The sequence below is a fragment of the Phascolarctos cinereus genome, unplaced genomic scaffold (assembly GCF_003287225.1).
Source record: "Phascolarctos cinereus isolate Bilbo 61053 unplaced genomic scaffold, phaCin_HiC Scaffold_9;HRSCAF=440, whole genome shotgun sequence".
In the NCBI taxonomy this organism is placed as follows: domain Eukaryota; kingdom Metazoa; phylum Chordata; class Mammalia; order Diprotodontia; family Phascolarctidae; genus Phascolarctos; species Phascolarctos cinereus.
This window is the reverse complement of record NW_027556402.1, coordinates 202,443,869-202,460,325: the sequence shown is the minus strand read 5'-3', so window position 1 is coordinate 202,460,325 and position 16,457 is coordinate 202,443,869. Positions and strand designations below refer to the sequence as shown.

The 16,457-nt window shown below is 39.3% G+C and overlaps 1 protein-coding gene across 1 annotated transcript in view; it reads right to left on the bottom strand.

The window, feature by feature from the left end:
• ATRN (attractin) overlaps positions 1-16,457 on the bottom strand; it is a 215,992-nt gene that overhangs the window by 117,800 nt on the left and 81,735 nt on the right. Inside the window, 4 exon segments of the mRNA XM_078148561.1 lie at positions 100-320; positions 11,658-11,742; positions 12,593-12,747; positions 14,838-15,021. Of these exon segments, the coding sequence (XP_078004687.1) occupies positions 100-320; positions 11,658-11,742; positions 12,593-12,747; positions 14,838-15,021 (645 nt within the window).

Here is a 16,457-nt window from a genome sequence, read left to right as displayed (position 1 = left end):
CAAAAAAGCAAAAAACCAAAAACACCAAAAAACCCACCACCAACAAATAAAACTAGAACTAGTTACTTTTTGTAAGCAAAGAAGCAGCACAGCACATACTTCTTTTTGAAAAGCATTCTGCTCTGGTCCTCTCTTCTTGCGCTTCAGTTGCCAATTCCCAAGGGATACACTGAGATGAATTCACACTCCACACACATCGGACGATAGGGCCTGCTGCTACACAAGTGTCCTCACTTTGATGTGCTTCACACCTTTCTGCTGTAAACATCAGGATATCGCTGAGCAGAAGGCTGTTGAAACCTCCAAATATATACATAGTGCTAAACAAGAAGAAAAAAGTGTTTTTATCCCAAATTTGCTATGTGTGGAGCACATACTATATTAGTTAATTGAAGTCATTTTACCAAATGATACTTATGGGCACCATAACTTAGAAAAAGGCATTTACAAGCAGGTCAAAAGGCATATACTCAGGGTGGTAAGGGAATGGGAGATCTAGCCAACCAAGAACTGACTGAAGGAACTGGCCATGTTTATCCTGTAAATGATGTCTTGGGGCAAAGGGTAGAGGATAACAAGGTTTTTAGGACTGTAATTTTGAAATTACTGAAAAACTGTCAAGTGGAAGAAGGATTCAACTTGTTCTGCTTGGCTCTAGGAAAGAACTAGGAGCAACAGAGAAAAGCTACAGGCAGGCACACTCAGCTCAATATAACGAATAACTTTCTAACAAAGCTATCCAAGTACGAAATGGGATATATACTGGTAGGTCATATCTTATCACTAAGGTAGAGTGATCAACTTGTTAGGGATGCTGAAGGAAACAGATATATTGAGTTGAAACAGCTGACCTCTAATTCAAGATTTTTCATGCCTGTAAAGGTCAATATGACCAAGAGTTTGGTGTGACAACTGGAAAAGAAATGACTTTCCCACTGTAACCTTAGCTATATGGAAAAAAGTATATTATCTAAAACAAGGAAATAATAACCTTACTGCATAGCACCCCGCTCAGACCTCCGAGTAATGTGTTGAATTCTGGACCACACATATTAGGAATGATACTGACAAACTGGATCAAGTCCAGAGGAAGGCAACCAGTATAACGTGTGGTCAGAAAATCATGCCAAAGAAAGACCAACTGAAGGAACTGGGATGGTTAGTCTGAAAATGAGAAGAATTAGGGGAAATGTGATCACTGTCTTCACGTCCCTCTCTGTCTTGGGACTGTCATGGGAAAAGGGGAGCAATTGTTTTGCTTAGCCCCAGATCGCAGAATTAGGACCAATGGGTGCAAGATGAGTCCAGAGCCAGGCACTGTGATAAGAACTGGAGATACAAAGAAAGGCAAAAACAGTCCCCAGCCTCAAGGAGTTCACAAAGCTAATGAAAGAGACCACATGCAAACAATTATTTACAAACACATATATGCAAGATAACCTAGAGATAATCTCAGAGGGAAGATACGAGCACTAAGGGGGATCAATAAAGGTTTCTCAAAGAAAGTGGAATTTTGGCTGAGACTTGAAGGAAGCCAAGGAAGCCAGGAGGCAGATGTGAGGAGGGAATGTATTACGGGCATGGAAGCTAGACGGTGAAACATTGTGGAGTCAGGAAATGTTATTACATAGAGGCAGATTTAAACTCAATACAGAGGAAGAATTTAATAATCAGAGCCCTCCAAAAATGGGAATGGCTACCTCAGGAAAAGCTCCTTGTCATGAAAAAAGTTCAAAGACTGGATAATCATTTGTCAGAATGCTGCAGAAGTTACCATCACCTGAGTAGAAGGTGATGACTTCTGATGTCCCTTAGAAACATTTAAGATTCTGCAATAGATATCCTTGTCCATGCCTATGTATATGTGGAAAAAGTAATCATATTTTTCACAAATCTCTGCAAATGTCATTCTCTATGTGTATACTGCTTCCATCTTCCATTCTTGTCCCACTTTAGCTACTATATACACACTCTTTCTTAAAGCTAAATAGTTCTAAGAATCACTCCTTGGTATACTTAAGAAAACACTTCAAAATCATTAAAAATATGTTTAAAATATTACAATTTCAAAAGCATAACAGTACATAGTCTACTGCATTATTGCTCAAACTCATCATTCCTGCATCTTAGACTATATCTAGTCAATAGCACTAATAAGTACTGTGAAAGGGTTCATGAACCCCTTATATATCCACACACGGAGTCATGAATGTAACACAGAATTAAAGGGAAAGAAGTGATTCTCCATGGTCACTATCATTCAGGTATCCAAAAAGAACTGTTCTAGGAAAAGAATCCTCTAGAGGAAGGGTGAAACATCAGACTTCTCAACTCCCTACAATATCATCAAAGCCTGAACATGTAGGAAGGGGCCAAAAAGAAGACATGTTTCTGGGTGTCTGGGGTCCCTGCATCCTCCCAGTGCTAGTCCTGATTGTTAGTCACAGCCTAGGAAGAAGAGACTTCATTTCTCTTTTTCTCAGAGGACAATGGCAGGGAAGCACTCCTCACTTAGGTAATCAGACCACAGTTCCCTTATTAATATTGTTCTTAGCAAAAGACTTCTAAGGAGACCCTCTCTAAGCCTGATTACAAGTTAGATTTTGGGAACTAGTCCAGAATAGCACTTCTCAAAAGTGAATGTCAAATCCCAGGGAATTCACAGCACGTTGTTCGTGAGTTGTTTGTCCTTCATTCTTGAAGAGGACCACAAAATCAGGAAGGTGATGTCATGAAATGCAAATGAACTGGATTTAAGTGAAGAAAGGCTGTGCAAAATCACCAGTCTCATTCTCTCCTCCAGAGCCATCTGGGTCCAGTGGCAAGACATAAATCAGGAGGGCTGGAGTCAGCCCTGAATGCAGTGGAAGGCCTTGGCCTTTTTAAGCTAAGGTCTTTCTCAGGTCTCAGTTTAACTGAGGCAAGGCCCATTCAGTGATTAAGACTAGGTAAGAAGTGGGGCAAAGAATGGTTTCTTTTACCTAGTCAAAAACAAAATGAAAAATCAATCTGGGAGGGGAAGACCCTTAGGGTTTCTGGCCAAAACAGAAACAACTGCTATTTACACTCACTCTGAGCCATGAGAGCTCAAACAATGACCAAGTGACGCTTGGCCTGGGACCTACTGTTGCCCAATCAATGAGAGCCAGAGTGATTTGGGTTTAAGACATGGTCCTTAAAAAAGTAATCTAGTCCATAAACCCCAAGAGATTTCACAAGGTTATAACGATCAAAATTTACATTCTTTTGGGCAGAGTATCCCCAGGGAAGGGTATGATTCCCTGCGTGGACAAAGGGAGAGGACAGAGGGAAGGAAGGAAGGAAGGAAGGAAGGAAGGAAGGAAGGAAGGAAGGAAGGAAGGAAGGAAGGAAGGAAGGAAGGAAGGAAGGAGGAGGGAGGGAGGGAGGGAGGGAGGGAAGGAGGGAGGAGGGAGGGAGGGAGGAAGGAAGGAGAAGAAGGAAGGAAGGAAGGAAGGAAGGAAGAAGGAAGGAAGGAAGGAAGGAAGGAAGGGAGGGAGGGAGGGAGGGAGGGAGGGAGGAGGAGCTACATGGGCCAACTGGAACTAGCCAGTCTTATCGCCAAAGAGATATCAAATACTTGTTGCAGCTCTACTGCATAATCTATGAAACTGCCAGGCACTCCTAGGCTTTAACAGTTTATTGTCATATAAAGGAAACAAATGAGGTTAAAAATTTATTTGTTTTCTGGAAAAGGGAAGAGTACGGAAGAAAAAAAGTATTCATATAGTGCATACTATTTTTCAGGCACTATGCTAAGCACTTTTACAAATATTCAATCTTCACAACAACCCCAGGAGTTAGGTGTTATTATTATCCCCATTCTGCAGTTGAGGAAACTGAGGCAAACAGAGGCAAAGTGACTTACCTAGGGTCACAAAGTTAGTAAATGTCTGAGGCTTGATTTGAATTCAGGTCTTCCTGACTCCAGGTCAAAAGTATTAAGAGGCAATAAGAGGCCACAGAAAGATTATAGAATCTCTGGCCAGAAGGGGTTTTAAAAATCATTTAGTCTAATCCCAAGGGGGAAATAACTTGGTCACAAAGGTGACCTCATCCTCAGGCTTTTGACTGCTGAGCCAGTCATAGCACCATTTAATATGATCAAATAATTAGTCTTCAGTATATGTTTATTAAATTAATAATGATAATAAAAATTCACACGTAATGATGAAGACGACTAGCATTTCTAAAGCACCTCAAGGTTGGCAAAGCAGCTTACAAATATCATCTCATTTTATCCTCACTATAACTCTGAGAGGCAGGTGCTATTACTATCCTCATTTTACAGATGAGGAAATTAAGGCAAATAGAGGTAAAGTGACTTGCCCAGGATCACACAGCCAGTAAGTGTCTGGGGGCAGCTTTGGGTCTTCCTGACTCCAGGCCCAGTGCCCTAGCCACTGTACCAGTAGGTACTACGGGGAAGACTCAACTAAGATAACGTACATGAAGCACTTTGCAAACTCTAAGGGGCTCTGTGAATGACTTCAGTGAGCAAAGAGGTCTCCCAATTCCAAGTCCAACACTCTATCCACCATGTCATGCCACTGAAATATTTGCCCAGGAGCTTCTACTAACAAGGCATAGCATATCATTCCATTTTAGTGCCAAAAATAGCCCAAATGCAAAAACAGAAGAACAAGCCTAAATAAAACACAAGGCTATGATGGCCTGCTATTAGAACACAGAGAGAATTATGGATTCAGACCTGGAAGGGATCTCTCATATAGTCCAATCCCTTCATTCGGCAGACAAGGAAATGCAGATCACAAAGCTTATGTGACTCACCCAAGGTTACAAAGGGAATAAGTGGCAAAGCAGAGATTTAAACCCAGGTTCTGCAACTCCAAATCCAGTCCTCTTTCTACCTATGTGCTACACTGCCTCTACCCTTAATGAAACCTGGCCACCAGGCTGAGTTTGAAGGAAGGGTGGCTTTAGAGAGTAAGAGTAAGTTCCGTCTTGGAGATGTTTATGATCCATCCAGCAGGCAGCTGATCACATGGAAATAAAATTCAGGGGAGAAATTAAGATAAGATCTATAAGTTTAGGAGATGATAGTTAAACCCATAGGACCTAAGATGACCAAGTGAGCAAATATAATACTAAAAGGGTCCAAGACAGAATCCTGGGGTATTCCCAAATTAAGCAAAATGAAAATGGGTGATGATCTTGTAAATAAAATTAAGGAACAATCAGACAGGGAGGACCAGGAAAAAGCATTACCCCAGAAGCCATGGAAAAGGAATGAGTTCATTAGGAAAGATTAACATTATTAGAAGCTTTAGCAGGGCCAAGAAGGAAGAAGACAAGAGACAAAGCCATCAGCCCTAGAAGTTAAGAAATCAAAGGATCATAGGTCTAGAGCGGGAAGGGTCTTCATAGGTGATCTGGCCCAATCCTCTCATTGTACAGATGAAGAGACTCAGGCCCAGTGAGGTGATGACTTTTCCCCCAGCATCACACAGGTAGTATCAGAGGCAAGATTTGAATCCAGGTGTCTAGAAACCCTGCATATATGCCCCAGGAAAACACCAGACATCTCTTCTATCAACACCGGGTTAAGAAAAAATTGTTTTGGTGCAGCTAAGCAGGGAATTACTCTGCCCCTAAGCATTCGTGCCTTCTTCCGCGATTCTTCCTGATAGTTTACCTGAAGGACGCTGTATGTGGCTGAAATCACTCCTTGCCTACAAGCAGCTGTTGCCTCTGCTGGATCTACCTCCTTCAGTGCTCTCCAGAAAGACCCTCGCAACGACTGACCAGATCTGTGTGTTTACAGATCCCTTTCTCTCTATGTCACATTCTCACACTTTCCAACCTCATGACCCAGGGCAGGATTCCATTCTGCCATTTCAGATAATTATCTGGTTTTAAAACCACTTGATAACTCATTTTTTTAAAATAAACACTTCATTCTCCCTGAAAGCCTAGAAAGGCAGTTACTCAAAGTCCTTACATCTACTCTTGTAAGAAGGAACCTGGCAATTTAAGGATCGATGACAATTTCTTGGCCATGGCAGAAAGATAAACATCATAAATTCACTGTAAATGCCTACAAAACTCTCCCTGCTTTTTACAGATGAAAGAGTAATTACACTAGAGTGGTAGGGAGCGAAGTCAGATTACAAGGGGCTGGGTGGTAAGGAAGTAGAAGAAGTAGGTGTGGATATTTCTCCCTAAGAATTTGGCAGTGAAAAAAAAAAAAGAGAAATGCAGAATAATAGTCTTAGAGTGCTGGCAGAGAAATAAGGCTTCTGTCCTGATGGAGTCAATCTGAGCAAGTCTGTAGACCGAAGGAGGGAGAGGGAAAAGAAAGGAGACTGGGAGACAGGAGAGGGTAAATGGGAGAGAGACAGAGAGAGAGAAGAGGGAATGGAACTGAATCATCAACGGAGCAAGCTCCCAGAGCAGAGAATGGGATCAAGGGCACAAGGAGAAGTGGGTGTGTCGTTGGCAACAAGAGTCATGTTATCTTTAGAAGCAGAAGTAGGAATTATGCCCAAGGGGCTATAAAACTGTCCATACCTTTTGATCCAGCAATACCACTTCTAGGTCTGTATCCCAAAGAAATCGTATAAATGGGAAAAGGTGGGGCAGCAAGGTAGCACAGTGGATAGAGCACCGGCCCTGGAGTCAGGAGGACTAGCTGTGTGACCCTGGGCAAGTCACTTAGCCCCACTGCCTAGCCAAAAAAAAAAATGGGAAAAGGACCCACATGTACAAAAATATAGCGGCTCTTTTTGTGGAGGCAAAAAATTAGAAACTGAGGGGATGCCTATCAATTGGGGAATAGCTGAACAAGTTGTGGGATATGAATGTAATGGCATACTATTGTGCTGTAAGAAATGACGTGCAGGAGGACTTTAGGAAAACACAGAAAGACTTGCATGAATTGATACTAGTGAAGTGAGCAGAACCAGGAGAACATCGTGCATAGTAAAAGCAACACTGTGAGATGAACAACGTTAATAAAGTTAGCCCTTCTCAGCAATGCAATGATCTAAGACAATTACAGAAGACTCATGATGGCAAATGCTATTCACATGCAGAGAAAGAACTATGGAGTCTGAATGCAGACTGAAGCATACTATTTTCTATATCTCTTTTTTTTTTCCTTTCTCATGGCTTTTCCCTGCAGTTCTAATTCTTTACAACGTGACTAATGTGGAAATATGTTTAATATGATTGCATATGTTTAGCCTATATCAGATTGCACGCTGTCTTGGGAATGGGGAAGGAGGAGAGGGAGGAAACTCAAAATCTTATAAAAGTGAATGCTGAAAACTAAAACCAAATAGGTAAATATTTTTAAAAGAAAGCAGGAGTAAAAGAAGAAAAGATGAAGATGTATTGAGACAAGAACTGAGAAAATGCACCTTCCTTCTTTCACTGGAGAGGTGAAGGGCTATAAACGTGAAATGTTCCATATGCTGTCACAGACACATTTATGTATCAGCTAATTTTGCTGAATTTTTTGGTACTTTTTTAAAGGGAAGATTCATTTGGGACGTGAGGTAAGACAGTTGTATTTTTTTTAAATGAGTAAAAAAAAACATGAAACAAAAGATGCAGGGAGATTTTAGGGGCATGAACAGGGAGAGAAGGGGATACGTAGCCTCTTTTTTCTAAGTAAAGCAGGAAGCAAGAATGTTGGGGTGGATTCCAGAGCTTAAATTGTATTATAAAGCAGCAATCATCAAAACTGCTTCGTACTGGCTAAGAAATAGAGTGGTGGATCAGTGGAACAGGTTAAGTATGCAAGACACAGTAGTCAATGACTACAGTAATGTATTATTTGATAAACTCAAAGACCCCAGCTTCTGGGATAAGAACCCACTCTTTGACAAAAACTGCTGGAAAAACTGGAAAAAAGTATGGCAGAAACTAGACATAGCCCAAAATCTCACACCATATACCAAAATAAAGTCAAAATGAGTTCAAGATTTAGATATAAAGGTTGATACTACAAGCAAACTGGGAGAGCGAGGAATAGCTTACCTATTAGATTTACGGAGAACAGAAGAATTCATGACAAAACAGGAGATAGAGACATTATGAAAAGCAAAATGGATAATTTTGATTACATTAAAAAAAGTTTTTGCACAAACAAAGCCAATGCAACAAGATTAGAAGGAAGTAGAAAATTGGGAAAGAATTTTTACAACCAGTCTCTCTGATAAGTGCCTCATTTCTAAAATATATAGAGAATTAAGTCAAATTTATAAGAATACAAGTCATTCCCCAATTGATAAATGGTCAAAGGATATGAACAGGCAGTTCTCAGATGAAGAAATTAAAGCCATCTATAGTCATATGAAAAAATGCTCTAAATCACTATTGATTAGAGAAATGCAAATCAAAACAACTCTGAGGTACCACATCACACCTATCAGATTGGCCAACATGAAAAACAGAAAATGATAAATGTTGGAGAAGATGTGGGAAAGTTGGAACACTAATGCTTTGCTGGAGGAATTGTGAAATGATCCAACCATTCTGGAGAGCAATTTGGAACTATGCCCAAATGGTTATCAAAATGTGCATACCCTTTGACCCAGCAATAGCACTTCTAGGGCTATATCCCAAAGAGATCATACAAATGGGAAAAGGACCCACATGTACAAAAATATTCATAGCAGCTCTTTTTGTGGTGGCAAAGAATTGGAAATTGAGAGGATGCCTATCAATTGGGGAATGGCTGAGCAAGTTGTGGTATATGAATGTGATGGAATATTATTGTGCTATAAGAAATGATGAACAAGCTGACTTTCAGAAAAACCTAGAAAGACTGTATGTATGGTCTCATGCTGAGTGAAGTGAGCAGAATCAAGAGAACGTTGTACACAATAACAGCCACATTGTTCAGTTACTAATATTGATAAACTTAACCCTTCTCAGCAATACAAGGATCTAAGACATCTCCAAAGGCCTCATGATGGAAAATGCTATCCACGTCCAAAGAAAGAACTATGAAGTTTAAATGCAGATTGAAGCATACTATTTACTATTTTTTTTTTCTTCTGTTGAGTTTTGTTTGCTCTTTCTGGTGGTTCCTCCTATTGGTTCTAATTCTTACTTACAACATCACTAATGTGAAAATATGTTTAATAGGAATGTATATGTATAGCCTGTTTCAAATTGTGTGCTGTCTTGGGGAGTGTGGTTGGGAGGGAGGGGGAGAAAAAGTTTAAACTCAAAAGCATATGGAAGTGATTGTTGATAAATCAAAATAAATTAATTTTAAAAAAAGAAAAAAAAAAGAATGTTGGAGCAGGGGAGAAGGTGGGAACAAAGAACAAACCTTGAACAAACAAGGTTTGGAAAAGTTACAAAGGAAAGTGAAACCATTGAAGGAAGAATAAAAGTTTGGCCATGCAGCAGTGAGGAGCCACTTGAATTTAGATAGTGGCTTAGTGGACTCAGCTGACACTGAATTAAGAAGTTATTCCAACCAAGTTCAGCAGTTTGAGACTAAGAGCAGAGAAAGCAGGGGGCAGGAGGGTTATCCAGGGTTGACTATTGGCAGGGATCAAATGTCAAAAGGAAAAGAGGACAAAGGAGCCTAATCACAGAAGGCTGTATACAGTTGAAATGATCAACTGTGGAGCTGTGGAGGGATGAACATAAGAACAGAGGGGAATAAAGTGAAGGTGTAAAGAGAGAAATGGAGGGACTGGAGGTTTTATAAGACCAAAGAATAGGTTTAGGAGTAAGTAAAAATGGAAAAACAAGAGATTACGGTCAGAGGGGAATTTCTGAGTTTAATTTCATGCATTTGGAATATTCTGCCTTAAGAAGTCATGGGTTCCCCTTCACTGGAGGTCTTCAAATAGACTCTATATGATCCTTTGTCAGGTATGTTACAGTGGTATTCCTTTCAGGTACTGTTGGACTAGAAGGTCTCTCGAATTCTGTGATTTCTGAGGTGGCACAGCCATGGGGTGATGGTAACTTCTCAGTTATGACCATCTTTGTAAGTGGCTGACACATAGTGAAGTATGAGAGCTGAGGAAATAGATGAATACGGTTTAAAACAATAACAATGTACATACTGAAATACCCAAGTACAAGAGCAGGGATTAGGGTAGGAAGAAAAGCTGTAAACAATCAGGTAATGAAATCCTTAAGACAGGAAAGCCTCTCCAATAGATAACAATAAAGGTTTGGACCAGACGATCTCTCTGGATAAAGTAAGCCTCAGAGGAGGAGCGACAGAGGGCTGGTAGCAGATGGATGATCTGGAGGTGGCAGTTAATAACAAAACCTACTATTCTTTTCCTAGCCCAGTTTATGGGAGGACAAAAGAGAAGGCATAACCAACATCAGGGAGAACAACCGACGATGATACATCTTCCAAAGACAGCCAGATTTTCTGTTAGTGCAAGATGGGAGAAAAAGTGTGAAAAGAAAAACTGAAAATGAAAAGAAGCGTGTTCATTTTAGAATGGGGGTTCCAACAACGGAAATAGAGGGCAAAAGACAGGGACTGGAGTACGGTAGGACTGAACTGGATGGGAATAAAAGTATAGTGAGTAGCAGGAAAGAGGGGTTTTGTCCTGAGTCACTAGGATTAGGGGGGACAAGAGGCACAAATGGGCTAGCCATAGGCACTAGTTAGTTAGAGCCTCTAACTCCCAGGATCCTAATAATGAAGAGTGGTACAAGTGCAGTGTTCCCTCTCTAAATACGAGAGAGTTGAGGCAGGGACAAGGGACAGAAAGGAGTTCAGGCAGTAGGGTCTGGGCCACTAGGGACTGAAAAAGAGAGAATTTACACGTGGCACCGGTCATTATTCACATAGCCACATGGCGGATGATCAGACACACACAAATGTTAAAAACACATGTAGAACATCCTGAGGTCCTGGTCCTTTTGGCATTTGATCTAAAGTCTGAAGCCCCAAGCAGGATAGTACTAGACATCTGCCTATAGTCCAAGCCTTTCTGATTCCAAGGGTAGCACGAGACTAACCCCAGCTCTTCCAAGAGTGTTCCCTTCTTTAAAACTCATCTTCTATATTATCCACCTAGCCTTGAATCTGAAGCTCAATCCTGTTCTAAGCTCCTTGAGAGTAAGGATTGTTTCATGAATTGTATTTGTACAACCAGCAACTAACAAGGAGTAGACAGTTAATAAATATTTATCAATTAATTCACTGGATGATTAGCCTCTCTCTACAATACAGCTAAAATCTGAGGGGGAAACTCACATGTTTGCATGTAGACCTACCAAACATGTGTCCTACCCATAAATTAATTTTTAAAAATCATAATAAAAGCAATTGTAACATGACACCTCTTGTTGCTTAGAAAAAATGAAATGTGACTTAGTTCCTAATATCAATATACTTTTGAAAGAATCAAAATGTAAATAACAAAAATTCACAATTGTATAATATTGTAAGAAAAATCAATGGAAGGTACAAGCCCGCAAATAATAAAACTTTAACCCAATTCTATATATTAACAATACTTCTTCCTTTTACCCTCCATTTGTTTTAAAGCACAGTTTTAAAATTTGATGTTATCAACCTGTGTTTTTAGTTGTACTGTATGTTCTCAATACCATGGAATTTCATTTTAAGCCATGATCTGAAAAAAGATGAAATTAGCAAGCACTTTTAGTCCAATTACCTGTTATACAAGACTGCTGAGTGGCCAAATCTGTTAACATCATGATGAAGATCAGGTCTTCGAAGTACTGACCAGCGATCACAAGCTAGGATTAAGAAAGACTTATTTCAAAAGTGCCTGTCATTCACAATATCCAGGGTCTGACATTGCTTCTTTGGGGAAAGGGCTAGAACAATCTCAGTGCCTCAAAAATGTCTCTGTTTCCCTCAATAGTTAACTGATGATGGATTCATCTACTTTTGAAATAGGTATATGGCATTCAAGTCCATGTATCTGTTCATGTATGAATAAACACTACCCTCTACTGGTCATTAAAAGTAACCACATTTAGTAATTTTTAATCTGAGTGAGAGTAGTGTGGGTTTGAAGAACTCTGTTAAAGCATATTTACTTGCCCCAGTAAAACATAACAATTCTGGCAACCTATCAAAAGGTCTTCTGAGGTTAATCCTTGCAGAAGAATAACAGGTGCATTCCACAATATTGGACATTTTAAATTAAGAAAGGAAAGGTTCCATCTAACAGGTAACTCAACCCCCTCTCAAAAAATTACTTTCTAATACTATTCAACCCAAAAAATGTCCAAGAAAAAGGACTAGGCTACCAATGCCTTTCTGAAAATGTGAAAACCATTAAACAGTTCTAAAAAAATAAAAGAACCTCAGATCTCTCTTCCCTATACTGTCTTATCCAATATATAAAGGCACATTTCTCAAAAGGCTCCTGAAAGCCTAAAAAGGGAGAAGAAGGAAAGGGAATACGCATTTATTAAGCACCTAATATATGCCAAGCACTGTGCTAAGCACTTTATAAATATTATCTCATTTGATCCTCACAAAAGCCCTAGTAGGTACATGCTATTATTACTCCCATTTTACAGTTGAAGAAACTGTAAAGAAGCTCCTTTAAGGCCACATTAGCTCTGAAAAACTTACCAATATCATAGGCCATGAAATCTGATGAAAAGCATTTGGCACCATGGCTCATAGAGGTATCATTGTGTGTGTTTCCTCCAAATACCAGCATGGTTCCACTGATTATCACAGCCGTGTGCAAATAACGGAAAAAACGGCTATCCTTAAGAATGGTCCTTTTAAGTTAAGGAAAGAAAAAGCATTTAAAAAACACTTGTTACTCACTGACGAATGCATAATATCATTTCATTAATTTATAACAAAAAATACATGACTATTGTGTGGCTTCTCTCGTCATGGCATTTCACATTTAAAATAAAGTTCCACATGAATGTGAATTACTACCATGGTCCTGGGAACTTATCACTTTCAACAGCTACAAATTTTCCTCCAAAGATTAAGCTCATAGGATTTAGAACTGACAAAGGCCTTAGAGATCATCCGACCTTTCCCCTGATTTTACAAATGAGGAAATTGAGGCCCAGAGAAAGGAAGTGACCAATTCAATGTTATACAGATAGGAAGTAGCAGAACCAGGAATCAAAACCCAGGTCCTTTGACTGGTCCTTCTATATTATACTGTGTCTTGTTTTTCTTTTTTTTTCCCCTCCCCTAAAATCAAATTCAGTCTATTCAAGGATAGAAATATTAACCTAGTTAAAAGTTCCTCTGAAAAAAATCTAAATATTTCCTGCTTGACTAACATAAATTATAGGAACTCAACCCCTCCCCCATTACTAAAGTCATGAAACCTATTGCTTTTGAGAAATAGATGGAAATCAGATGTTTGCTTAATAACTTTTTAATGGAACTTTAAAATTCCAAAATATTGTGCCAATTCTGTTCAATACCCAGATAACATAACTGTTATAACTAGATTTCATATGTCAAATTAGTCACTTTATACTTATAATTATGAGGATTTTATTATCATATATTTCATGAGGTAAGAATAAATATTCTGCTTATCTATATAACATGGATTACAGTCTAATCTAGATTGAATAACAGTACCCCAGTTATCCACAAGGAAAATGCAAATCAAAAAGCCTTCTGAGTAATCACAAAGTTTATTCAAAGAAGCTCATATACTTTACTCAAAGTAAAGCTCTTTGGGCCCAGACTCAAGAGTTTATTTATTTTTACTTTACAAATAGTTCTGACAAACTCAAGAACTTGTTTTCCAAATCCCTTGTGTGAATTAGGAGAACAGAATTAGATGAGCTGTACAAGCAGACAAACAGACAGGAACAAAAATTGATAGCCAAAATTTCAAACAATAACTCAAAAAACAGGGGCAGCTGGGTGGTACAGTGGTTAGAGCTCTGGCCTTGGAGTCAGGAGGACCTAAGTTCAGATCTAGCCTTGGACACTTGATACTTACTGGCTGTGTGACCCTGGGCAAGTCACTTAACTCCAATTGCCTCACAAAAAAAAAAAACACCCTCAAAAAACACAGCCTGCCAGGTCATTTAATGAAGGGGCAAATAGGCCTATTATATTTTAATAGCCTCTGAAAACATAAGTTTATTGAAGCACAGAAAAATAACAGATGTTTACAGTAATGACCCTATGACAAAGTCAACGACAATAACAAAAAGAAAAAACATTAAACTGTAACGGTGCACACCTCTAATTCCTGTTCCTCTGGTAGGGAGTTCCACACTTCGTGCGCTAAGACATTTGGCATCTGAACTAAATCTGACATTAATAAAGTGAGGATAAAGGGGAACCAGGTGGCCTAAGCAGGGGTGGAATTGGCACCAAGGTATTAAACAGAGCAGGTCAAAGCTCTGGTGATAACAGGAGTGGGACTGGACAGTGAGTGGCCTATGCACTCCAGTTTGGGTGACATAGGAAGACACAGTCTTTAAGAGAAAATATAACAACAACAACATTAAATTATGTTCAGAAAATACTACTTAAGGAAGGGATGTTTGTGACTGAGCTCGGGAAAATTTCCTTCCCAAAACATTAAAACACAGTTTGGGTGCATGAAAGGGTAAATCTTGTCCACTCAAAACACTCAACAATCCACAATAACTTCAACCTCCAAGAATTCTAGCCAGCTAGGGGTTTGCTCTGGCACTGTAGTGATATGAAAACCCAACATGAGGCATAGGCTTCAGGTGATTTTCTCCATTTTCCTATATACTAATGCAATAAGGAGGAGGATGAGTTACTGTATACTTCCTGACTTACCTCTGTGCAGTATTATACGCCAAGGAACAAAATCAACAGTTATATTAAGGAAGAAAGTACCTACCACATTTGAGTGTCCACATCGTACTTATATAGATCATCAGCAAGTCTATACTTGTTGGCACTGAATGCCTTATACCCGCCATGTATGTAGAGGGCATTTGTCTTGGCATCATAAACACTACTGTGGCCATAACCTCCTTGTACAAGAGCACCCTGAGTTTGTAAAATGCTCCATGTATTCTTATCTAAAAAAGGAAATGCATTTAAAGTCAAATACTATAGGTTACTCAACTTTAGAATCTTCATATAGGTGACAACTAAAGAGAAAAGGCGTTAAGGAGACATAGTTCAGCTGACCAATTTTCATTTTTAAATTATTGTTAAGAACAAGAAAAACAATTGCAACAGAAATAATAGACAATGAAGGTGGATCAGAAAGCACCAACTTGTTAAATAATCAGATTTTAATTTTAATAGCTCTTATTTATATGGAGCATCTGAGCAAAACTTAAACTCCAACTTACTACAAATGTTTACTTAATGTCCATGACTTTTCATGAGGTCTTTCGTCTACAGTAAAAGGAGAAAGAAATGAAATTGCTGGTGGGCTTCTTTTCTTTGTATGATAATAAATAATTTCTATTTTCAAAACCCTGAACAATGAAACGATGACAGATTATAAAATTGCCAATGGCAATTTGGTTACACAACCAAATTCCCTGCCCCTGAACTCTGCCAAAGGTTAAGAAATCAGAACTGATCAGATTCCAGGCAGAACAGATGACCTTTTTTCCTACTCTTTATATCTGGCATATTCAGCAAGAATTACAAAGTCAACAGAGATTAAACAGGTAAGTAAGCCCCACCCAAGCCCAGACTATAAGAGCTAGAATCCAATGAAAGGTAAAATCTCTCTGGGTTACAACCCTAAGCCAGGCACAGTAGAAAACCTAAGAAAAGGTGACAGAATATAAAGAAATAACACCTCAATTCCCCCATTGTTGCCTACTTAAGAGTTAATTCAGACTGCTCTCCAGGAAAACTTGTTGAATCAGAAACAGCCTGGCCTCAGAACTCTAAGGCCATGTCCACTGTCAAAACCGTTTCCCCTCAAGGAGGGCACAGAACAAAGTAGTGTTCAAGGGCAAAGGGAAACAAACTGATAGAATATCCTGAGCTGAACCAGGTTACCGTGTGCATTCTGGGAACTGAAGTAGAAAAGAAAGGGAGATCAAAAGAAATGGGAAAGAATTTGGAATTAATGGCTGAAACCCAAGCAAAGCCATTTTCTATTCTTGTCAGTTAAGTGGCCTGGGCTGCTCTGCTGTAGCGCTGACAGGCCTTAAAATCAAATTAAAGTTATGTTTTATCCTATTCCTCTCATCTCTGACTTGCCAAGGTAACTATCAGACAATATATACCCACTCCTTAGCACTAATTTCTCAGTGGAATGGCCAATGTGCTAAATGATGCAACTAAAATTAATACCACCTAGGAAAACTAAATGATTTTGTGTTAACAAACTATATTGTAAGCTGCTTCCTTGGTAGCCATTTCCTTATAAGTTAATCATGAGAGGCTAAAAGAATACAGTACACCAAGGAGGTCTAGGTTGCAGAGCCCAAGGGGAAGGATGAGGTGCTGGTGCTGAGACAGTTAGAAGAGGAAGCAGGTGTTAGGG